Below are 25,805 nucleotides of genomic sequence, written 5' to 3'. Positions count from 1 at the left end.
GGCTGGGAGGGACCAGGGATCTCTGGCACCCCTCCTCCATCTAGCAGATGAAGAAACTGACTCAGCAGCAGTGAGTGCCCTCCTCAGGGGGTCGGGCCAGGTTTGTGCAGAACAAGGATGGATGGGGCAGAATCCCAGCCTGGAGGATGCTGCTGCTACTTATAACAAGCAGCATGGAGCTGTGGACAGACAGCCAGCCTGGGAAGGATGACGCCTGGGTCTTGTCTCTGACTCTGCCACACACAGGGTGACTCTGGACAAGTCCTGACCCTCCCTTGGGTCCAGCTGCTCCTTCTCTATGATGAGAGGGTTGGACTAAGCAGAGGACATTTACACTCTTTTTTGAGCTCCACAGTGAGGGGACTGGACCAGGCTTGGTATTATGACAAATGACCCTTAACTCCCCAACAGAAGGGATGGAGCAGCCATCCTCCTGAACCATGAGACTTGGACAGTGAGTCCCTCAGGTGAGTCCACCCTGGACAACAGGTCTTTAACTAAAGCAAAGAGGCATCTCCATCCTCCTGGGAAGTGAGGTCACAGAGTTATATTCAATTTAATTCATGAAAATAGAAGAATATGAATTTCCTTCACTTAACTTATGGAAATATTTATAAATGCACACTTGCTCATATCTATGAAAAAATGAGTGAAAGTCAATTAGGAAAGAAATGAAAAATTTTATTCAAGCCAATATAAGAATTATAACCAGGAAGACATTCTTTCAGGAAGTTGTGAGAACTGTTCCAAAGAGGTAAATCGGGGCCACTATGTATGTGATTTAGGGAAGGGGTACATGCAAACAAGCACACTTCTTGACAAAGTTATTGATCTTCAAAAAGACCATATATCATAGTTAATGGTTTTAATGCTTTTCTAGTATGGCAAGATTCAAGAAATTGGGTTTGTAAAAATTTCTACTAGAAATGTCTACATATCTGAGGGCTGGTTCTGCCAGTTTTCCCAGAGCACAAATTGTCTTATCGTGGTTTTGCCATAAATTCCTTCCAGGGTGGATTCTAGGTCAGTGATGGCAATAGCTAATGACTGGATTCTTGTAGAACTGGGTTGTTTGAATATTCTTTATTACACAATCCTATGGCCATTCCCCTCTAAATTTCAAACAAGGCTTGGGAGACACTTTTGACCAATTCATCCCCAGGTCCTAGGAATGCTCATTACCAGGAGGGGAGAGGATTTTTTATATAGGCCACTCAATGTGCTATTACTCAATTTCTGTTGCTGCTTCTGCTGCTGCTAAGTCGCTTCCGTTGTGTCCGACTCTGTGAGAACCCACAGATGGCAGCCCACCAGGCTCCCCTGTCCCTGGGATTCTCCAGGCAAGAACACTGGAGTGGGTTGCTATTTCCTTCTCCAATGCATGAAAGTGAAAAGTGAAAATGAAGCCGCTTCTGTTAACAGCAACCAAAAGCCTCTAGGCCACCTGTCTTACTAGTCTGTCAGGTCCAGGTAATGATTCCGTCCTATTCCTTCTTCTCATATCTAGAGTCACACTATTACAATCATGGATCTTACAAACTTTACATGAAGTCAATCGTTTTAAGTCACCTTGTCATTATTATTTTTATTGGAGGCTCAGCCATACATTTGATAATGCAAGAAACAATAATTTTGTAAAAAAAAACAAAACAAAAGCAAAGTACAGAAAACATAGCTAGTTGGAAAGTGTTCTGCCTATGCTTTCCTCTTTGAGTTTTGTAGTGTCCAGTCTCACATTTAGGTCCTTAATCCATTTTGAGCTTATTTTTGTATATGCAGTTTAAAAATGATTTAATTTCATTCTTTACATGTAGCTGTCCAGTTTTTCTGGCACCATTTGTTGAAGAGACTGTCTTCCCAACAATTAGTAGTCTTGCCTCCTTTGTCATAGATTAATTGTCCATAGGGTTTCCCAGATGGTGCTAGTGGCAAAGAACCTGCCTGCCAATGCGGGAGATATAAGAGACCCAGTTCAGTCACTGGGTCTATAGGTTCATGGACTTATTTCTCAGTTTTCTGTTCTGTTCCATTGATCTATAATTTCTATTTTTGTGCCAGTATCATACTCGTTTGATGACTGTAGTTTTGTAGCATGCTCTGAAGTCAAGGAGCCTGATTCTCCCAGCTCCACTTTTCTTTCTGAAGATTGTTTTGGCTATTCAGGGTCTTTTGTGTCTCCATACAGATTTTGAGATTTTTTTGTACTAGTTCTGTGAAAAATTTCATTGGTAATTTGATAGGGATTGCATTGAATCTATAGGTTGCCTTGCCTGACATAAATCACAGCAATATCTTTTTTTTTTATTTGTCTCTAGGAATAATGGAAATAAAAACAGAAATAAATAAATGGGACCTACTTAAACTTTAAAGCTTTTGCAGGCAAAGGAAACAATAAATAAAATGAAAAGACAACCCACAGATTGGGAGAAAATATTTGCAAATGATGTGACCAATAAGGGATTAGTCTCCAAAATTTATGAAAAGCTTGTGACATTTAGCAGCATCAAAACAAACAATCCACTCAAAAAATGGGCAGAAAACATAAGACATTTCTCCAAGATATACAGATAGCAATAGGTACATGAAAAGATGTTCAACATTGTTATTTATTAGAGAAATGCAAATCAAAACAATGTGATATCACCTCTCACCAGCCAGAATGACTATCATCAAAAAATCCACACAAACAATAGATGCTGGAGAGGGTGTGGAGAGACGGGAGCCCTCCTACACAGTTGGTGGGAATGTAAATTGATACACCCACTATGAAGAATAGTATATGAAAGTCGTTCAGTCATGTCTGACTCTCTGCAACCCCATGGACTGTAGCCTGCCAGGTGCCTCTGTCCATGAGATTCTCTAGGCAAGAATTCTGGAGTGGGTAGCCATTCCCTTTTCCAGAGGATCTCAACCCAGGGATCGAACCCAGGTCTCCTGCATTGCAGGTGGATTCTTTACTGCCTGAGCCATCAGGGAAGCCGAGAGAACACTATGAAGATTCCTTAAAAAACTAAAAATAGAGCTACCATATGACCCTCCAATCACATTCGTAGGCAAATATCTGGAGAAAAACATTATCTGGAAAGATACATGCACCCCAATATTCATTGCAGCACTGTTTGCAATAGCCAAGACATGGAAGCAGCCTAAATGTTCATCAATGGAAGAATGGATAAAGAGGGGTCCATTCCCTAGCTACCCACCCCCACACCTCCAACCCCCACCCCCCAATACCACCAACTAAGACACCACCAGGGGTACAGACACGCTTTGGTAATGAGGCCCCTCCGGAGGCCCAGGGTGTGAACAGCTGCACAGAGGGCTGTGTGCTGTGGAGTCAGCACCTCAGGAGATGGGAGAGGGCGGTGGGCAGAGAAGGAAGGCGTCTCAGGCCCTGATGGATCAGAAGGAAAATGGGGAGAAGTGGTCAGGACACAGGAGATGAGAAAGCCAAGGATGACCAGAAAAGGGGCAAAAAAGCAGAAAATGTAAAAAAGATGAAAGAAGCAAGAGAAAGAGGCAAAACGGGATGTGGGCAACAAAACAAGAAGGAGACACAGCAGAAGGAGGGAAGGAAACATAAAGAGAGTGAGATGAATGGGAAAGAATGTGAGGAGGGAGAGGGGAGCCAGGAAGAGGACATCATAGGATGTCTTCACTCTGTGAAGACATGGGATAGGACTGGACAGAATGAGGAGCACTGGAGACATCCTCAGTCCCTTCGGAAACCTGGCGGGCCCAGTACACCAGGTTGATCATGTACATCAGCAGGTTGATGGCTGTCAGGATGGCCACAGCCAATAGGCGATCCCAGAGGCACATCACATGTCATAGGCGAGCTCATCACTGCAGCTCACAACACTGGACCGCTGGGACTGCCCCCCGAACCCCTCATTGAACTGGCAGAGAGGCCAGAGGATCACAGTGCTGATATAGAGGAGGATGGAAAACAAGGTGAGCACAAGCTGGAAAATGGGGTATGGGATGCACAGTCTACATTCCCGTTCACTCAGTTTCAACAGGAGGACCACAGCTCCTAGGATGAAGCAGACGGAGTACACAGCCACACACCACACCAGGGCGTGTGGGGCACAACAGGGTGCAGGTACAGGGAGGGGCTACTGATGAAGGCAAAGATGACACCAGCCACAAAGGTCTCCAGCACCTTCAGCAGGCCTGGCATGGTGTGCATGTAGCACATGATGTCATCGAGATCATACCAGTTCCATGTGAAGGCCGCATCCAAGGCGTAAAACACAGATGCAATGCAGGAGAAGGCAGTGGCGGCAATGGCCCAGTCCCAGTAAGGACCATAAGGCAGGAACTGGACATATGCAATGGAGTAGATGATGGAGGCCGAGAAGCAGATGAGGGTGGCATAGCAGGCATAGGTAACAGGGAGGCTGTACCAGTAGAAAGGAAACCAGGATGGGAGATCATATAACTCAACAATGGAGATGATGAGGGCCACAGCAAAACAGATGCACCAGATGGACATGGACCAGTCACCTATGACTCCTCTCCAAATGCCCATGTCGGCCACCAGGGAGAAGGCCACGCAGGTGGAGAAGAGCTGTGGCAGATGGAGGAGGCAGCACACCTTGCCCCATTCATCCTTTTCTGGGGATGTCGCCCTGGTGGGCATGGTGTTGTGAAATCCGGCAGGTCACAGTCACCAGTATGGCAGTGGTCTTCACTAATGACCCATCAGAGAAAGATCCAGCTCTGGAGGCAGATCAAGTCAGATGCCTGGAGAAGGCTCAGGGCCCTGTGACGGCTGAGGTTCAGGGTCTGCGGAGTTGGAACCAATGGCTCAGACACGTGGGTAACTGCACAGCCTCTCCAGAATGGTTCTCCCCACCCATCAGCCTTGGCCTTGTCCGGAGACTTGTCTTATCCCAAACCTCACAGCTGGGTTGGGTCTGGCCACAATCCATGAACACTTTGGCTCTCTCTGAGCTGTGTGGCATTATCTACAGAAACACAGGGTTGGATGGTCCTTATCTGCAATCCTATCCCTTGAAGTCTCTCAACATTGAAAACAAATTTTTTAAAAATTATTTGGTAATAAAATTAGACCTGAACAGATATTAGAGAATTTATGATCTCTATTTATTTCCCTTAGTGTGAATGTTCAAAAGTTCAGTTTCAGAAACACCAATGTGTATGATTATATGGTGCTCTCAGACCCCAGTGGGGTGTGATGTCATGTAGAATAGATGTACCATGCCATCTGTCTGGAGCTGAAAAATCTTGAATTCTGGAGCATATCTAACCCCAAGGATTAAAAAAAAAAATGGACTGTGGATTGTACTGCTAACCCCATTTATTGATGAGAAAACTAAGGCTGGGGGACTTAAGTGTCTTCCCTAATGTCAACACCCTAGGAAAAGAGAACCCCAGATAAAAATCCCAAAGCTGTGGGTGTGAGCACTTTCCTTTACAGCCCAGCATGTCAGCAGACCCACAGGTAGGAGCCCAGGACCAAAGCTTGGTGCTCTGGAACCCAGGACACACCTTCAGGATCACTGCCTCCTTCCACAGCAACCTGAAGACACACATGTCCCAGCCTCTACTCCCCGCAGCCATCACTAGAAGGAGCTGCCATCTGAGGGGACACAGCCCCACCTGGAGGAGGGCAGCTTCAGGGGTGAACAGGGAGGAGCCATGGGGTGAGAGCAAGGCCGTAGGGACAAGATAACACAGAAAGTAGGAACTATTTGAACCCCTGCTCTCAATTTTGCTTTCACATGTGACTTTTCCCCACTGGGGCAGGGAAACCCCAACCCAGCATGATTCAAGGTGGAGCCTCATGGAGGAAACACAGAATAAACTAACATAATGTTTGGCTCTTAAGCTCCAAAGCTGCCATCCAGGTGTGAGTCTGAAAAGATCTAGAAGTACTCCTACCTGAGTGAGGATTTTCCTGCCCTGGGAGACTGGTTAGCAGCTTCCAAGCTGGGAAGAAGGGATTGGAAATGAACAAGAATGCTGTGTCTGATGCTGATGGGGAGGCTTTGGCTCCATTTAATGGCACAGAGGGAGGCACTGGAGAAGGAGAGGCATGGAGTTTCTAGCTGGGTGACCCTGGACAAGGCTGTGCCCTCTCTGGGCCTCAGTTCCCCCACCTGAAAAGTAGGAGGTTTGCCTGGGATTCTCCAGCAGTCCCTCCTCCACTCTAATTGTGAACCTGGACGTGGTGCTCCCATCAGAGCACAGCCTTGGTGTGGCTGAGCCCTGTCTGCCCTGCAGCCAGGCATGTGGACTGGAAGACTGGGAGCCGGGAAGGTCATGGCAGGGACAGAGGAAGGAGGAGGAGCTGAGATTGACGCTCAGAGTTTCAGGGAGGCTGTGGGGTGTGGAGGAAACTGGTAAGTTACTGTACAGAGTCTCAGTTTTCTCATGTGTGCAATGGGCTTAATACCTACTATATGTCAATTTAATGAATGAAGCTGTATGAAGGGCTTACAGGGGATCTGGCACCTGACCACACTGGAATCATGCCAGCTACCTGTTCCCCTTCCCCTCCCCCTCAAAGAGGACCCATATGGCCCTGGCCCCACTCTGGACATAAGCACATGCAAGCTTGATTTGTTCCAGATCAAGGCTTGCAAACCTGTGTGTCCTGGAAGTGGCCCAGGGATTTGTTTGGTGTTCCTTCACAGTGTTTTCAGGAAGAGATGGTATAGAATTGGTTTTATTTCTTCCCGAAGTGTTTGATAGATGCAATGTTTTTTCATTGCATATGAAAATCCAGATTTCCAGATCCTTTACGAGTCTCATAAAATCAGCTGCTATGCCATTTATACTGATTTTCACTGTCATCTTTGTTTAGTATTTTCTATATTTTCTTCTTCTGATGTATAATTGACACAAAGCAAAACTATTTTAAAAGAACTAAACTAAAAGATGTTTTATTTTCTTGGGCTCCTAAATCACTGCAGGTGGTGACTGCAGCCACAAAATTAAAAGACGTTTGCTCCTTGGAAGAAAAGTTATGACAAACAGAGACAGTGTATTAAAAAGCAGAGACATTATTTTGCCAACGAAGGTTCATATAGTCAAAGCTATGGTTTTTCCAGGGAAGGACTGATGTTGAAATTGAAACTCCAATACTTTGGCCACCTGATGCGAAGAACTGACTCATTGGAAAAGACCCTGATGCTGGGAAAGATTGAAGGCAGGAGGAGAAGGGACAACAGAGGATGAGATGGTTGGATGGCATCACCGACTCGATGGACATGAGTCTGAGCAAGCTCTGGGAGCTGGTGATGGACAGGGAAGCCTGGTGTGCTGCAGTCCATGGGGTCACTAAAAGTCCAACATGACTGAGCGACTGAACTGATGGTTTTTCCAGTAGTCATGTACAGATGTGAGAGTTGGACCGTAAAGAAGGCTGAACGCTGAAGAATTGATGCTTTTGAACTGTGGTGTTGGAGAAGACTCTTGAGAGTCCCTTGGACTGCAAGGAGATCAAACCAGTCAATCCTAAAGGAAATCAATTCTGAATATTCATTAGAAGGACTGATGCTGAAGCTGAAGCTCCGATACTTTGGCCACCTGATGTAAAGAGCTGACTCATTAGAAAAGACCCTGATGCTGAGAAAGATTGAAGGCAGAAGGAGAAGGGGGCGACAGAGGATGAGATGGTTGGATGGCATCACTGACTCAATGGATAGGAGTTTGAGCAAGCTCCAGGAGACAGGGAAGGACAGGGAAGCCTGGCGTGCTGCAGTCCATTGTGTCGCAAAGAGTTGGGCACAACTGAGCAACTGAACAGCAACAGATGATTATCTCACATGTCCTGGTTTTCCCTCTTGGGCATGGCCAGGCTACCTAGCCTGCTCACAGGAGCATCTGTCCCTCCACCCAGGGAACATCCATGTCCTCAACCTCATGTAGAGCCTTCAACACCTTTCACATGCTCTGACATCATATGTAGATATGTGGGTACAGACAAGCACACATGTTTGTAGAGCATATCTGTCTCTTTTTTCCTTCTTGTTTTATAAACATGAGACCATGTCATGCACACAGCATCTTGCTTTTCCACCAACCCCAACAGGTGCAGCTGGTCCTCTCCAGGGGCCCTAGTCCTCTCCATCCCCTTTACTTATTTCCTTCCCTCCTGCCTCCTGTGGGTGTTTGGACTGATCACCTTTCTTTAGATCAGTGGATCCTCCCCTGTGAGTCTCAGACACTGGGGGACACAGGATATGGCCAGGGGTCCTGGGATCCATGTGGTCATCATGCTCTAGAGCAGGAAGTAGGCAAGCATTTCTGGAAACTTTTTAAAAATATGACAAGGAGTGTATTATTCATCTCTAGTATCAAGAAAATAGATAGAAATTCTACAACTTAATAATAGACAACACAATTAGAAATCTACCAAACTTCCTAAGATGTTTTAGTTTATCTTACTAACTTACAGAAGAGTCCAAAATGCAGCACTTGGGTGCAGTCTCAAAAATGACAGAATGATCTTGGTTCATTTCTAAGGCAAGCCATTCAACATCATGATAATCCAAGGCTAGGCCCAGCCCTTGATACTGAAGAAACTGAAGTTGACCAATTCTATGAAGACTTATGGAGAAGGCAATGGCACCCCACTCCAGTACTCTTGCCTGGAAAATCCCATGGACGTAGGAACCTGGTCGCTAAGAGTCAGACACAACTGAGCCACTTCATTTTCACTTTTCACTTTCTTGTTTTGGAGGAGGAAATGGCAACCCACTCCAGTGTTCTTGCCTGGAGAATCCCAGGGACGGGGGAACCTGGTAGACTGACATCTATGGGGTTGCACAGAGTCGGACATGACTGAAGTGACTTAGCAGCAGCAGCATGAAGACTTACAACACCTTCTAGAACTAACACCAAAAGAAGATGCCCTTTTCATCATATGGGATTGTAATACAGAAGTAGGAATTCAAGAGACACCCGGGATAAGAGGCCAACACATTTTGGCTGTGAAGTACAAAATGAAGCAGGGCAAAGGCTAACAGCTTTGTCAAGAAAACACACTGGTCATAGCAAACACCATTTTCCAACAACACAAGAGATGACTCTACATATGAACATCACCAAATGGTCAATACTGAAATCAGATTAATTATGTTCTTTGCAGCTGAAGACAGAGAAGCTCTATACAGTCAGCAAACAAGACCTGGAGCTGACTGGGGCTCAAATCATCAGCTCATTATTAGAAAATTCAGGCTCAGATTGAAGAAAAGTAGGGAAAGCCATGAGGCCATCCGGTTATGACCTAAATCAAATCCCTTGTGATTATACAGTGGAGGTGATGAATGGATTCAAGCGGTTAGATCTGATAGACAGAGTGCCTGAAGAACTATGGATGGAAGTTTGTAACACTGTACAGGAGGCAGTGACCAAAATTGTCCCAAAGAAAAAGAAATGCAAGAAGGCAAAGTGGTTGTCTGAAGAGACCTTACAAATAGCTGAGGAAAGAAGAGAAGCAAAAGGCAAAGGAGAAAGGGAAAGATGCACCCAATTGAATGCAGAGTTCCAGAGAATAACAAAGAGAAATAGAAAAGGTCTTCTTAAATGCAAAGAGACAGAGGAAAACAATAAAATGGAAAGACTAGAGAATTTTTCAAGAAAATTGGAGAGATCAAGGGAGCATTTCATGCAAGGACGGGCACAATAAAGGGCAGAAATGGTAAGACCTAACATAAGCAGAAGAGATTAAGAAGAGGTAGCAAAAATACACAGAACTATACAAAAAAAGGTCTTAGACATGATGGTGTGATCCCTCACCTAGAGGTGGACACGCCGGAGTGTAAAGTCAAGTGGGCCTTAAGAAGTATTACTATGTACAAAGTTAGTGGTGAGATCAGGGTTCGGTTATAAGGTAGAGGACTGAATTGAAATCCTAAAGTGGTCTCTCCACTCAGGGATGCTCTGACGCTGTGGTTTGGGAAGGAAACAATCTGGGGTAATTAAATGCTCAGAGAGGTTACAAGGTTTTTCTGAATGAGCTTCTCCTGATGCCAAGGGAAGTTACTATTCCAGATGGAAAACACAAAGAGATTCTCAGATCCACACTCCCTCACTTACTCGGTTTGGTTCAGCAATATTAGGAGACCCTACTTCTTCAGAAGACATGAAAGAGCCTCTTGGAAACTCTTAACCTTTTATGACACAAAAATCTCTTTGAGAATATGACTATACCAAAAATATGCATGCACATACCCTGGAAATGTTGCACTCACTATGAGGGCTCTGTAGCCCTCCTATAACCCATCCCAGGACATGAGTGGATCCACAGAGCACAGAGCAGAAAGCGGCCTTGGAGGAGTAAGTCAGTTGATTCTTACACCACCTTTCTCTCAGGTGTGGGTGAGCAGAGTCCTGGGCTCATACTCAGGGCTCCCCTTGTGGATCTTCCAAATGCCAGAGGTCCCCATATAGACAAGAGAGTCCTCTGGAGCACCAGTCCCCAAACTTTTTGGCACCAGGGACCTGTTTTGTGAAAGATGATTTTTCCACGGACCAGAGGGAAGGCTGTGGTTTCAGGATGATTGAAGCACGTTGCATTTATTGTGAACTTTATTTCTATTATTATTATTATTATTTTTACCTTTTTATTTGTATTATTATCTTTATTTCTATTTCTATTATTATTGCATTGTGATACAACTCACCATAATGCAGAAGTAGTGAGAGCCCTGAGCTTGTTTCTTACAAATAGACAGTGCCACTGAGGGTGATGAAAGACAGTGGCAGCCACTCTCCAGTGTTAGCATCAGTACCTCAGCTCCACTTCAGATGATCAGGCATTAGATTCTCATAAGGAGTACATAGTCTGGATCCTGTCAGATGCAGGAGAGAGAGATAGAGACAGGGGTGGGGGTGGGGGGGCAGAATCTGGCAGGGGCAATCATTCACAGCCTTGGGTGCCACATTAAGTATTTGGGACTCAATGGGAAAGTATTGCTGAGATGTAACCAGAGGACTAACATTTACTCACAAAGAAGCCTCAGTATGCAATGATGGGCATTCCAAAAACAGAGAGAGGGATCTTGAGCTCAAAGACACTGGATGAGCCGGCCCCTCAAAGCCCCAGGCGGGGGCAAGTATGTGCTGGGGGCTGGGAGCTCACTGAGATGGAAGGGCCCAGGGACGCAGGCTGGACATTAGGAGTTGCAGCCACATGTGGGCCCTTCCAGTTCAGTGGATGTTTATGAATCACCAGCTCTGGATCAGAGGCTGAGGATCCGGGTAAACAAGGTCCGGTTCATTCTTGAGAGACTCTTGGTTGAAGGGGAGGAGGCCCATGACCTGACCATCAGCACATCTGTGGGGAGTGTCAGAGAGAAGGGCAGGTGTCCTGAGCAGGGATGGAGGACAGGGAACATACAGGACACCAGGTCTGAGTGGAGGGTGCAGGTGTATCTTAATGGAGAAGGCAAGAGAGGGGAGAGCCCAAGCCCCAGTCTGAGGAGTCGGGGTCTTGTCTGGGAAGCCGGAACGTGCAGGAGGCAGGGGATGGACCTGAGTTTGGGCCCCTCTGCAGGACTTATGGCACCAGGGACCCAGGACAGAGTGTCAGCTCCTGGATTCACTGAAGAGCCCTTTTCTCAATGTGCTGAGTAAGGAGCACTCTAGAAACATCTCTGTCCACGTTCTCCGACCCTGGGCTCCTGTGAGAACTGCTCCAGCCCCTCTGGGTCTGAGGCCAAGTCTGCAGGGCCCCGCCCCACCCAGCAGATGGGAGCCCCTGGAGGGCACACCCGGCCTCAGGACCGGTTCTGTGCCTGGCCCTGCCTGGGCCTCGGGCTCATGGGTGAAGCCAGGCCTGCTCCAGACACCTGCCGAGTCCAGGGTGTCAGGGGCCTGGGAGACTCAACCCTGACCCACTTCAGCCCTGGACTCAGGATGTGAGCAGGAAAGGCCCAGGTCCCATGGTGCCTGGATTCAGCCCCCTGTCCCCTCTCTGTCCTGTGTCTACAGGACAACTCAGTGGAAGACGCCAGGGCAGTCATGGAGTTCTACTGGATCTCCAGTAGAATTCGATAACAGTGAGTGCTTCCTGCCTGGTGGATTTCATCCCCTCCCCAAGGACTAGAGACCTTTGTCTTTTCAGGACAGCAACTCTTTTGCTTTTGAGCAGTGCATTTTTAGCATTAACATGGCTCCATATGCTCTCTACTCCAGATCCTCCTCTTGTCTTTTTATTTCTTCTCTCTGAGCTGGGTGTCAGCGGACACTGCCCAGCGCTAAGAGGGCAATGAACAGTTGAGCTGGGATGGGGGTGAGTGTCGATTTCCTTAACATCTTGAATCCTGTGGGTCCAGGAGAAGTCTTGGTGACTTAATTAACACCCCCGGCTCCCCCTCCCTTTTCCAGCTGTATCTATGCTCAGGAGGTAGGCATTATTTCCTGGGGGTGACACCCAGCTCAGAGGTCAATTCAGCCCATCTTGATATTGGTGCCCCCGCACTGGGGAGGTTCCAGGCAAAGGTGCAGGAGGAGTGATGGGTGTCCCCTGGTGACCTTCAGCACCTCATCCCTCCTCTCATTTGTAAAATGAGGAATAAAAAGTGGTGGACTCTGGCATCTGAGCAGTTTGGAAAGCTGTCATTTAGTAGCTGTGTAACCTAGGCTGAGTTACTCAACCTCTCTGTGCCTCAGTTTCTCCATTTGTGAAGCAAGAGAGTCTAACAACTCATAGGGTTCTTGGGAGACGTTCCACACAGAGCCCACAGCGCCATGCCTGTCATAGCTCAAGCAGCCACCAAGTGGCAATAACTGATGACTCTTCTGTAGACCAGAGGCCAGTCTAGGAGAGCCACTGCCCTCTGCTACGAGGTCAAGAATCACTGGGGTGGGGCAGTGGGGGTGTGGCAGGCACTGGTTAGTATTTCCACCTCCAGAGGTGATTCTGATGCATAAGACACTCAAATCACCTATGGTGCCTTCTCAGCGTCCCCTGGTACGTGAGCACAGCGTTCTCTCACTGCACTAGGTTCAGCATCACCTGGGGTCTGTTGGGCCCCGTCCAGAGCTTCTGACTCAGCAGGTCTTGGTGGGGGAACCTAGGAATCTGCAGTCCCCCAAATTTCCTGTTGATGCCTTGCTGCTGGTCCAGGGACCACACTTTGAGAAGCACTGCCCACATAAGGCCATTGAGATGTGCAGCCACGGATGAGACTGAACACCACCAGGGGGACTCTTCTCACTGGTCCAACCTCACCCCACCATCTACCTTGGCTGCCTATTCATGCAGAGAGAGGACACAGCCCTGTAGGCCGAGTCCTAAACAGCCCACTACTGGGCTGAAGTTAAGAACTCAAGGGATTGAAATCTAGTCCCATCTGACAGCAATGCCAGTGCTTTTCAGACAGTTTTACAATGACGGTGGTTCCTATTCCCACCACTGACACCCGGGAACCAGGTGTGAGAGGACTGGCAGATTGAATTCTCAGGGTTCTCTCCTGCCCTGTCTCCCAGGGTCAGGGTCCTGACCTCCTCAATTATGATTTTTATGAACCTTGGAAACTGCTGGGACTCACCTGTGATCCATCCATCCAAATAGGGCCATCAGGGCTGCCTGTCTGGCTGTGAGTGGCCACCAGGGACTCACCTGTGATCCATCCATCCAAATAGGGCCATCAGGGCTGCCTGTCTGGCTGTGAGTGGCCACCAGGTAGAGCCCTTGAACCATCTCTCTCTAACGCTGACTTGCAGGCGGAATCAGCCTGAGAGTCACTTTGGCAGGAGATGTGAGGGGCTGGGTCTTTAATATGAATAGGGGAAAGCTCCAGGACCCTCGAGAAGCCCTCACTCACCCGTGAGCTGAGGCTCAGGGCAGCCAGAGCAGTGGTGCAGCTTGGCCTGGAAGGTGACCGCAGGCTCCCTGACTCCCAGCCCAAGTTCCTTCCAAAGGGTCAGCCTTCCTTGAAAGGAGAGGAGCCAGGATTCCCATCCCCTGAGATTTGGGGCAGGAACAGAGGGAGAGGGGTACAGACACCCCTGCCAGTCAGTCCCAGCTCTGCCCCCCATAGGGTCCTCAGTGGAGGCTGGAATTATTCTGCCTGAAGAGCTCAGGCCGCAGGGGAGTGAGCTGGTAGGGCCTAGTGGTTCGGTCAACTGCACCGGGACTCACTGGAGTCTATGTAACGAGGGGTGGATTTGCAATGAGAATCCTCTCTATGTGAGTTAGCATCTGTCCTCTAAGGGAAGGAAAGGCTGGAAGACAGCGACCAGGCTGAGGCTCCCCTGCTGTTTGGAAGCCCAGGAGCCTGGCCCGAGGTGCATCCACAGGAAGGGCAGGACCTGGCTGGCAGAGGCTGGAGGCCAGGCCCGCTCAGTGGCTCCCAGGCTGGGAGGTCCTGGGCTCTAGCCCTGTTGATGTTCTGGTTCCTGATGTGTAGACAAGGGATAATAATAACCATTCCAGGTTAGTGTGAGGGTCAAAGACAATAATGTGATGGGTTGGGGGGCGGCCTGGTGAAAGGCAGCCTTGAAGAAAGACTCACCTGTGATCCATCCATCCAAATAGGGCCATCATAATATATCCATAACATGTCATGTTTCAATACAAAGTTATGATTTCTATGAATGGACTGGTGCTTGTGCTGCCCTATTTGCTTGAAGATACAGAAAATGATGTGTTTATATGCCTGTATTTGAGCAAGTCTGGTTTACATTAGAACAAAGCTTAAACTGAGTTTGGGGTGGGTGGAGGAGAAAGTTGGGGTATCAGAGTCCTATGGGAGGGGGGCAGAGAATAAGAGAGATGATGGAAGGATCTCAGACTGTTTTGGCCTCTGACAGTTTCAAGAAATAGAATATTCTGGTAGTGCTTCCTTCTGCCCAAAGTACCAGAAAGAACAAGCTCTTTTTGTTTTAAGGGATTTGCATAAGGAGTGGTCCCAGACTAGTAACAAGAGTGTAACTGGGGGCAGTGGTCTGGGCTGATGGGCAGCTGGCCCTGGCTCAACATGGACATGGACCACTGTGGTCACCTGGTGGCCTGAGGGATGGCATGCTGCAGACAGCAGTGGGCAGCCAGGAGCCTGAGGGGCAGGCGGGCTGCAGCTGGGACCAGGGAGTGACTTCCCTTGGCAGTCGTGCTAAGAGCTGTCATTGGCCTTAAGGCTTGTTGGGGTTAATGTAGGGAGGGGAGGAGCCCTGAGGGACTCCCATCCCATGAACAGCCTGGTTATCCAGATGGATTGTTTTAGAGAACTTTGTGGAGAGCAAGCTTACTCTCCCTCCAGACAAAACACTGGGGGGATTTATGGAAACATATGCTGGAGTGGAGGTGAGAGCATGGGCTTGAATTGAGCTCCCCACCCCACCTCCCCACCCTTGGTTAGATGCAGACCCTGAAAAGACCAACTGTGATGAATCCTCACCCTCCCAGCCTGGTTCCAGAAGAGACCTCAAGTTACAGCTCATAGGTTCTGTCGGCTGAGAAAGGGGCCCTGAGGACTTGGGCTGCAGCGGGACTGCTGTGGACACAACAGTTACAAAGGTCACACGTGTTGTGCTCACTGCAGATCAAGCTCTGTTCTGATTCATTTGTTCCTGCCAGCAGTCAATGAACTAGGTCCTCACTGTCCCCATTTTCACAGGCACAGGAAGGTCAACTGGCCAAGATCACACAGGTTTAAGTGGCAGAGCTGGGATTTGAACCCTGTCATGGGGGGTTAGGATCTTAAATTCAGCTTGGCATTCACCTTGCAATTTATACCCAGAGGAAGAGAGTAACCAATATTTTTTCATACTAACCATCTGATTTGGTGACTTATTACATTTATTCATTTTCTCTTTAGGGAGATTATTATTGTCATCCCCATTTTATAGATGATGAAACTAAGGCTCAAAGAGTACATAATGTAATTTAAACAAAGTCACAGTTACTCCCTGACAGAGCCTGGATTTAAATACAGGTCTCTCACCCTGCAAAGCTCAGCAGGTAATAGAACCTCAGGAAATGCAGAGCCCCTTCTCACTTTTCTCAGGTCCAGGAATCATCTCCTGGCTCTTGTGTGTCCTGCTCTGGCTGGACCCACCAGAGGTTCTGCAACAACTAGACCACTTTCTGTTGGAAAGCCAGCCAGAAAACGCCAGAGAGAGTGTGGAGACTCTAGGCAGGGGCTAATGGAACATAACTATCCTCTTTCCACCCACCAGCCTCTCTACGGGGACCTTTGAGAGCAGACAGCCACGCAGCCAAGGGCCACATGCATTGGCAGCCAATACTGCCGCCCCCAACCAGGGTGGACAGCCAGGTGCCTGAGACTGCAGGAGAGAGGGGTCCCTCTTCTCTCCACTCATAGGAGAATTGAGAAACGCTGACTCTGTGATTTTTCCAAGAAGCTGGTCAGAGCCAGAGTGGGAAAATCTGTGCCGCGGGCTCTGTTCTGGATGTGGCTCAGACCACAGTCTGGGGGAGCATCAGTTGGAAACACTCTGCATGGAGGAGGCCAGAGGAGCAAGGGTAGGGCCACTGTCCTGGGAGGCAGGGAGCCCAGGCCAGGCAAGGAGCAAGAGAAGGGCCTGAGGCTTGGGCACCAGAGGGCTTCTCCATCAGCTGTTTCTGCTAAAGGGCTGTGAGAGGCCCTGGGAATCCAACAGGTGGGCTTCGGGGCCACAGCTCCCCCTCCCCAGGCCCCTGGACCTAAGGCACCTCCCTTCCCTCTGCCTTTGGAGACAGGCCCATGCAGGCATCTCTCAGCTCCTCCACCAGCCTGTTCATCAAGGCTGCAAGGAACATGGAGACCATTTGCCAACTATTCCTCCCCTGATCCTTCTTCTCCACTTGGTCTATTTTTCAAACTTAAATTTTGTTTTCTTAAAGGTAATTTACTTACATGTTTCAAAATCAAAATGCTCTAAAAAGCCACATATTGAGAAACCTCACTTCCACAATTGGCTCCATGCACTCTCCCCTCAGTTACCCTCTCTCATCAGTACCAGGTAGTGACTGCTCCATTGCACTCATGGGAGCCCTTCCAGTGCTTCATGATACAGATCAAGTACAGACAGGTTTATTTTTTATTTCTCCTACTCTCATTACATTAAAAAAGAATATAATGCATTGTTCTGTATCTTACTATTTTTACTTAGGGTATCCTGGAAATTTTCTTTATCATTATTTTGAGAGCATCCTCATTTTTCCCAGCTGTATAGTTTTCCCTCTTCTGTCTACACCTTGGTTTATTAACCAGCATCCTAAACATGACCATGTGAGTTGTTTCCAATCTTTTCAATTATTTTCAAGTGAGATCTTGAGTGGGACCTTGATTCTCACCAGGATGCTATGGTTAGAGAAAGTGGTAGGTGAGGCCAACAACCTATTTTCAACTCCCATCACCTCACCAGAAACCAAGGGCTCTGGAAAGCACAACTCAAAAACTATGATTTAAGCCCAAACTCCTCATTTTATAAATGGGAAGCTGAAATTCAGATCAGGGACAAGACTCATCTGTTATATGGTGGTGGAACTAGAACTAGAAACCAGATTTCTTGGATTCTGCTCTTCATTCTCCTCATGGTTCATCCCTAAGGGGACCAGACCACAGCCAGAGGTGGGGCCACTGGACTGGAGGCAGGACCACATGTGACTGTGAACCCAAACGTGGACCCCAGATCTGCCTCTGTCTCACTCTGGGATTCCACTGAACCATCAAGGAAGCCTGGTGAGGTCTGTGTATGCTTGCTTTTGTTGGTGAAAAATGAATCATTAATCAATCTAAGAAAGAAGTGGAGTTTTTTATTTGAACTCAGCTGTAAAGAATCCACCTGCCAATGCAGGAGGTGCAGGTTTGATCCTGGGGTCGGGAAGATCCCCTATAGAAGGAAATGGCAACCCACTCCAGTATTCTTGCCTGGAAAATCCCATGAACAGAGGAACTTGGCGGGCCACAGTTCATGGGGTCGAAAAAGTTGGACAACTGAGCAACTAAACAGCAACAACAAGGAATATGACCCGAGCAACAATCTTTCTGGAAGCTATGAAACTGTTCTGAAGAGGTAAGGGGAGAGGCCAGTATGTATGTGATTTCAGGAAAGGGGTACATGCAACCAAGCACATAGTTTTGGTAGAATGTTAACTGCTCTTCATGAGGAATAGCTCCCTTAGTTAACGGTTTTAGTGCTTTTCTAAGTATGGGAAGATGCAAGAAACTGGGTTCATAAAGATTTCTCTTGAAAAACTCTTGTTATCTGAGGTCCAATTTAATAAATCACAGTGTCTCATCCTAATGTTCGACCTAAATCCCTTCCAGGGTGGATTGTAGGTCAGTGACTATGGTGGCTAATTACTTGATTCTTGTAGAACTGAGTGGTGGGTGACATTTTTTATTTCACAGTCCTCTCGTTTTTTATCTTAATTTTGACCAGGATTTAGGAAGCATTTTGTGGCCATTTTGTCGCGGGTCACTAAGAATGTCTATTCCTAGTCACTCAAGTGCTATTATTCACCCAGTCGTGGTAACAGTAGCCTTAATCCTTGGGACAACCTGTCTTACAAGGCTGTCAGCTCCAAAAAATGGCTCTTTCCTATTGCCTCTTCCCATATCTAGAGTCACACTATGACAGTCAAGCATCTTATAGAGTATACATCAGGTCAATCATTTCAGGTCAACATTATTTTTTACCAGAGGCTCAATCACACATTTGGCAATGCAAGAAACAATAATCTTGTAAAATAGGCAGAATACAAATAATACAGCTATGACATTAATAAGGTCATAAATTGTGTTAATCTTCTAAGGAGTTATGTTGCGGAGGCCATAAGAAGAAAAGATCACCTTTATGGCTGAGCAGAGAGGTTGGTTAACACATACTGCAGATGTACAATGCACTCTAAAGAGGAGGGAGGAGGCGCAAATGGTCAAAGAACAATTTTATGCTGAAATTTTCATCTTGCCTTAAATATAAATTTTTTTAGTCCTTCTTAAGATTTTCTCATGATAGGGACCACCTCCTGGGAGCCCTCCCCATTCACCCCACCTGCCACTGGTTGAAGATCACATGCTTCATCCCAGTACAGGAGTTAGGGGCAGCAGTGGGGGTCCTACCCCTCCCCCCCCACAGCTCTGCTTGCCTGGCCCCTCTGGCCCTGGTGAAGCTACTATGCTGGGCTCTGAGGCTTTGTGGCTGAGAACAGGAGAGGAAGAAAGTCTGGGGTGACTTCCTCACCACAGTTATACAAAAGGCTGCTGGTGCCAATGCCAGCATGCACACGGACACGCATGCTCATACATAGGCAAACACGCTGTGCGTGCACACAGGCACACAACTCTTTTTAAAAAAATGTTTTTGCCTGCGCTGAACGGCAGGTGGGACCTTAGTTCCCGGACCAAGTATAGAACCCACTCCCTTTGCAGTGGAAGCCAGGAGTCTCAACCAGTGAACCACCAGGGAAGTCCCTGGCACAAACTATTAAAGAAAGACATCTAGGAGCTGGCAGGAGCCTTTTAAGAGTTATCTGATGGGATATTGGGCATTGGGGTGTGGCCTAAACTCTAGTTTCCCAGAGATGGTCCACTCCCTAAGGTCTAACTCAGGTGATGGTGGGGAGACAGTGGGAGGGATCCCACCAGGGACCCACCCAGGGTTGGGTGGGTGAGGAGGGAAATCTGCAAGGCCTCTTCTGAGCTCTAGATCAATTTGGGTTAATTAGGATCTCTTGATTGGTGAGGAGGGGAGGAGGCATTGTTTTGTTTTGTTTTCCTTTATCTTAATATTGAGGTTAAAAAAGTACATCGTGGTTGTGGAGAAGGGACAAGATTTTCTCTATGATTGACAGCAGGGGGTTGGTGGAAACCAGGAGCTCCTGGGAATAAGATATACATACTTATATATTCATATAGACCATCTTATTCATGAATCCCAGAGAAGCAGGAGGCATCACAGAAAGCCACTGACACACAGAATCATACTTCTATGTGCATCAGTCAGGGTTGTAATTCCTTTCACTATGGCAGAGGCAATTTCCACCCTCTGAAGTAACCCCACTGGGAAAAAGAATGAAAAGAAACTTCCCCTTTAGGAATAGGGATATTCACTAATTTTTGCCTTCCTGATCAGTAAAAATAAAGAAACAAAAAATCCAGGCTAACATCACCTTTAAGGCTGCAGGGGCCACACTCTTCTCCCTGCAGAGGCAGGACCTGCTGTTCTGATCACTGAGGCAGGAGGGCCACATTGCTGCCCCTCACCAACACTGCAGACAGATGTCTTCAAGACCCTGGGGTTCTCTGCCAGCTCCTACTTCTATGTCCAGAAAGTAATTGGGATAGAAGTCATCACAACTTCCTCTAAGAAGCCCTCTAGGCAGTGGGTTTAGTGAGCCTGCAAAAATTCTGGAGCCAATCTCAGGTGGGGCTGAGCACTCGGTGGGGCCCAGGGACCCAAGGTCTCTGCTTCAAGACTCCCACCCACTGGAAATTATCAACCCCCAGAGATTTTGTTTTAACTTAAAAAGAAGCCGACTCATTAGAAAAGACCCTGATGATGGGAAAGATTGAAGGCAGGAGAGAAGGGGGCAACAGAGGATGAGATGGTTGGATGGCATCACTGACTCAATGGACTGCATTTGAGCAAGCTCCGGGAGATGGTGAAGGACAGGGAAGCAAGGTGTGCTGCAGTCCATGGGGGTCGCAAAGAGTTGGACACGGCTGAGAGACTGAACAACAATGACACTGTACAACCCCCTCCACTGGGAGAAAGGGGGTCCAATCCCTAGCTACCCGCACTCACCCCACTCCACACATCTGTACCAACTAAGACACAGCCAGGGTGACAGACAACCAGAGCCTCCAGAGGCCAGGAGTGTGAACAGCTGCACAGAGGGCTGTGTGCTGTGGAGTCAGCACCTTAGGAGGTGGGAGGGGGCGGTGGGCAGAGAAGGAAGGAGTCTCAGGTCCTGACGGATCAGAAGAAGGAAGATGGGAAGAGGTGGTCAGGACACAGGAGATGAGAAAACTAAGAATGATCAGAAAAGGGACAAAGAGTAGAAAATATAGGAAAGATGGAACAGCAAGAGAAAGAGACAAAAGAGAATGTGGGCAACCACACCAGACAGGAAGGAGTCACAGCAGAAGAAGGGAAGGAAACAGAAAAGAGAGTGATATGAATGGGGAAGGATGTGAGGAGGGAGAGAGGGAGCCAGGAAGAGGCATCAGAGGACGACTGAGCTTGGTGAAGATGCCTCCACTGACAACAGGAGGGAATCGGGGGGCCTGGTGCAGAGCCTCAGAAGCTGATAAAAAAAGCGGCGGGCCAAGTCCACCAGGTCAACCACATAAATCAGCAGGTTGATGGCTGTCAGGACGGCCACAGCCAGTCGCTGGTCCCAAGTGCACATATAATAGGTGAGTTTATCATGGCAGCTCACGTCGCTGGACCTCTGGGGCTGCCCGCCGAACTCCCCATTGAACTGGTAGAGTGGCCAGAGGACCACAGCTGAGGCATAGAGGAGGGCGGAGAGCAGGGTCAGCCCCAAATGCACAAGGGGGATGGGGACAGGCAGCCTGTTGTCCCAGTTGTACCAGTTCAGCAGGAGGGTCACGGCTGACAGGAGGAAGCAGATGGAATACACGGCCACGCACCACTCCAGGGCCGGCTGGTGCACGTACAGGTGGGGGCTGCTGATGAAGGCGAAGATGACACAGGCCACGAAGATCTCCAGCCTGTGAAGCAGGCCTGGCAAGGTGAGCACAGAGCAGGAGAACTCTCCAGACCAGGCGCAGGTCCAGACCACTTCAGCAGCATAAGCCAGAGATGCAAGGCTGGAAAAGGCAGTGACCGCAATGGCATGGTTGCCGAAGGGGCTGTGAGGCAGCAACTGGATGCAGGCGGTGGCAAAGACGATGGAGCCTGAGAGGCATAAGAAGGTGGCACAGGAGGCGCTGGTGATGAGAAAGCCGTCCCAGGAGAGGTGGAGGCGGGGCTGAAGCCCACACAACTCGACTATGAGGATGATGAGGGTCACGACGAAGCAGAAGCACCAGACAAATATGGACCAGTTACCTGCGGCCACCTGCAAAGTGCTCACACCAGCCACCAGTGAGAAGGCCACACAGGTGGACAGCAGCTGCAGCAGGCGGAGGAAGTAGCCCATGATGATGGTCAGAGAGCCCAGGCCTGAGATTGGTCATGTGGAGGTTGAGATGTTGTGCAGGTCTAGGTCGTCCATACGGCAGTGGTCTTTGCTGAGACCCACCAGAAAAAGATCCAGCTCTGGAGTCAAGACGCCTGGAAAAGCCTCAGGGCCCTGTGAGGGCTGAGGCTCAGGATCTGCAGAGTTGGAACCAATGGCTCAGACACTCGGGTAACTGCACAGCCGCTCCAGAATGTTTCCTCCCACCCATCAGCCTTGGCCTTGTCAGGAGACTTGTCTTATCCCAAACCTTATAGCCATGTTTGGTCTGGCCTCAAACCATGAATATTTTATCTCTCCGAGCTGTGTACCTTTATCTGTGGAGACAGAAGTTAGGCTGGTCTTTATCTGCAACCCCAACCCTTCAAGGCTATGAAAATTGAAAAAAGAATTTTGAAAAAATTCATTTGGTAACAAGTTTTGACCTGAACAAACATGGGACAATTTACGTCCAAAAGTTCAGTTGCAGAAACACTAATATATCTGATTACAAGGTGCTTTCAGACCCCCGTGAGTGTGATATCATATAGAGTAGATACACCATGTCACCTATCTGGAGCTGAAAAATTCTGAATTCTGGAGCAGACCCAAAGGTTTCTGAAATGGGATATTGGATTGTACTGCTGACCACATTTTACAGATGAGAAAACTGAAGCTGGGTAGTTAAGTGTTTCCCTGAGGTTGCCCCGTAGATAGGAGTGGGAAATCCAGATGAAAATGCCAAAGCTGTAGGTTTGAGTGCTTTGCGTTACAGTTCAGCAGGTCAGCCAGGCCATGGGTGGGAGCCCAGGACCAAAGCTTGGGGCTCTGAGACTCAGGACACACCTTCAGGGCCACAGCCTCCTTCCACAGCAACCTGGAGACACACGTGTCCTGGCCTGTCCTCCCAGGAGCCATCACTAGAAGGAACTGCCATCTGAGGGGACACAGTTCCACCTGGAGGAGGGCAGCTTCAGAGATTAAACGGAGGAGCCATAGGGTGAGAGCAAGGCCGTGGGGATGTGGGGGCAAGATGACACAGAAAATAGAAACTGTTCTGAATCCCCTCCCCCGCATTTTGCCTTCCCATGTGACTCTTCCCCGCTGGGGCAGGGAGACGCCAACCCAGCATGACTCCAAGGTGGAGTGTCCTGGAGGAACCACAGAATAAATTAACATAATGTTTAGCTTTTAAGCTCCAAAACTGCCATCCAGATGCGAGTCTGGAAATATCTAGAAGTAGTCCTACCTGAGTGAGGATTCTCCTGGCCTGGGAGACTGGTTAGCAGCTTCCAAGCTGGGAAGAAGGGATTGGAAATGAACAAGGATGCTATATCTGATTCTGATGTGAAGTCTTTCAGGGCATCCCAGGGAGGGGGTGGGGATGGATGGATGACTGGCCCCCTTTAAAGGGCAGGAGCTGAAAGAGGAGGCATCTGCTGGACCCCTAGGAGCGTACAGCCCTGAGGATGCACCCAGGACTGGAGTGGGGGCTGTGGTGACAGACTGGAGATGACTGGGGGTCAGGGGGTGTGGATTCCAGTGGCCCTGAGGCAGCCCAGTAGGTGTCTTCTGACCCAGAAGGGATGCAGGCATGGAGCCAACCTTCCCCATGGAGGAGGGGCCTGGGCTGGAACAGAGGAGAACAGGGGCCTGAAGGGGTTTCAGGACTATGACAGGGACACGTGGCCAGAGCAGCAGGGACCCTGGAGACCATGGAATTGCCCAGGTCACCTGCCCAAGGCAGTCCCGCCAGCCAGGGCTACAGTCCTGCTCACACAGGGGCTCCTCCAGGGTCCAGTGTGGGGAGTGAGACCCCTCCCAGCCCACCGCCTCCTCAGGGACAGCTGCCCTGTTTCCAAGGGACTATTTGCTGAGAGGCCCCCAGGGCTGAAGGGCCAGCACCCTGAGCCCCAGCCAGCTTCCTGCCATCAGGGGCCTTGTCACCTTTGCTGATAATAAACCCTGGGACAAGCTGAGGTGGAAAGAGAGACAGAGCAAACCTGAGAACCTCCCTGGACTCCCAGAGCTCCTTGAGCCCCAATTGCAGGGGAGCCCTGAAGCCTGCGGGCCTCCCAGTGGGCACTGCCGGGGTGGGGAGAGGCACTGGCGTGAGGGAAGCTGGGGGTGTCTGTCCCCAAAGCTGTTCCCAACTTACCTCAACAAAATGACCCTGCAATTTACACCTAAGGCTAAGAGACAACTTTAGATCCATTTAATAGCACAGAGGGAGGACTTGGGGAAGGAGAGGCATGGGGATTCCTGCTGTGTGACCCTGGGTAAGGCCCATGCCCTCTCTGGGCCCCTGTTCCCCCATCTGGAAATCAGCAGGTTTGCCTGAGTCTCCCCACACTAATCTGTGAGCTTGGACATGGTGCTCCCATCAGAGCACAGCCTGGGTGTGGCTGAGCCCTGCCTGCCCAGCAGCCAGGCGTGTGGACTGGAAGACAGGGAGCTGGGAAGGTCATGGCTGGGACAGAGGAAGGAAGGAGGAGGTGCCAGAAGGACAGAGAAGGAAGAGGAAAAATGGACACCAGAGTGACAAGGATAAGACATTTCATAACTGGATGATCCTGTCCATTTACTCTTCAGAACCTCAGGTTCCCCATCTGTGCAATGGGCTTATAACCGACTATGTGTCAATTAAATGAATAAAAGCACGTGAAGGGCTCCTCAGAGGGTCTCTGACAGGGAGCTCTCAATCCATACCCCCTATCTGCTCCCCTCCCCGCCCCCCTCACAGAGGACCCAGAAGGCCCTGGCCCCACTCTGGACATGGGCACATGCAGCTTGATTTGCTCCAGATCAGGGGCTGCAAACTAGTTTGCACTGGAGGTGGACTCCTGATGTATTCAGTTTTCCATCACAGTGTTTTTATGAAGAAATGATGTAGAATCACTAGTATTAATATCTCTTTCCCTAAGGGTTTGGAAGCTGCAGTGCTTTAATTTCACATGAAAATTCAGACTCCCAGCTCCTTTAGAAGCCTCAGGAGGTCTGGTGGGGGCTGGGGGGGCTGGAGCTGATGTGGCTATGCCCTCTATATTGTTTTCCATTCATATCTTCGTGCAGTTTTCTATATTTCTCTTATTCTTCTGTATAATTGACATAAAGCATGTCTATGATCATCTCACATGTCCTGATTTTTTCTCTTGGGCATGACCAGGCTTCCTGTCTGCTCACAGAAATGTCCACCCCTCCATCCAGGGAGCATCTGTGTCCTCAACCTCATGTACAGTCTTCAACACATTTCACATGTTCTGAAATAGGTAGACTTGTGTGTACATAAATGCACATGTTTGTAGGGCATATCTGTATCCTTTTTTCCATTTTATACACATGAGAGTGTGTCATGCACAGGGCCTCCTTCTTTTCCACCACCCCCGACAGGTGCAGCTGGTCCTCTCCAGGGGCCCTGGTCCTCTCCATCCCCTTTACTTATTTCCTTCCCTCCTGGCTCCTGTGGGCGTTTGGACTGACTCCTCTTCTCTAGATCAGTGGACCCTCCCCTGTGAGTCTCAGACACTGGGGGACACAGGAAATAACAAGGGGTCCTGGGGTCCATGTGACTACCATGCTCTAGAGTAGGTCAGCTAGCTTATCTGGTAATTTATAAAAATATGAGAGACTATATTTTCCAAGTTTTTACTTATTTTTATTTCCTAGGGCTGTTGCATAAGGTTACCAT

General features: G+C 48.7%; 1 protein-coding gene and 1 pseudogene across 1 annotated transcript; both read right to left on the bottom strand.

The window, feature by feature from the left end:
• Positions 1–3,176: 3,176 nt before the first annotated feature.
• Positions 3,177–23,400, bottom strand: LOC122419726 (myeloid-associated differentiation marker-like). Its single transcript, XM_043434526.1, has 2 exons — positions 20,853–23,400; positions 3,177–3,344 (listed from the first exon to the last, which is right to left on the bottom strand). Exon 1 carries the CDS (start codon positions 22,097–22,099, stop codon positions 21,158–21,160), a length of 942 nt encoding a protein of 313 aa, XP_043290461.1. The 5' UTR covers positions 22,100–23,400; the 3' UTR covers positions 3,177–3,344; positions 20,853–21,157.
• On the bottom strand, positions 3,340–5,527 carry LOC122419725 (annotated as a pseudogene).
• Positions 23,401–25,805: the final 2,405 nt, after the last annotated feature.

Source organism: Cervus canadensis, chromosome 17, assembly GCF_019320065.1.
Source record: "Cervus canadensis isolate Bull #8, Minnesota chromosome 17, ASM1932006v1, whole genome shotgun sequence".
Classification (NCBI taxonomy): domain Eukaryota; kingdom Metazoa; phylum Chordata; class Mammalia; order Artiodactyla; family Cervidae; genus Cervus; species Cervus canadensis.
The sequence above is the reverse complement of the archived record's forward strand: the minus strand, read 5'-3'. Positions and strand labels throughout refer to the sequence as shown.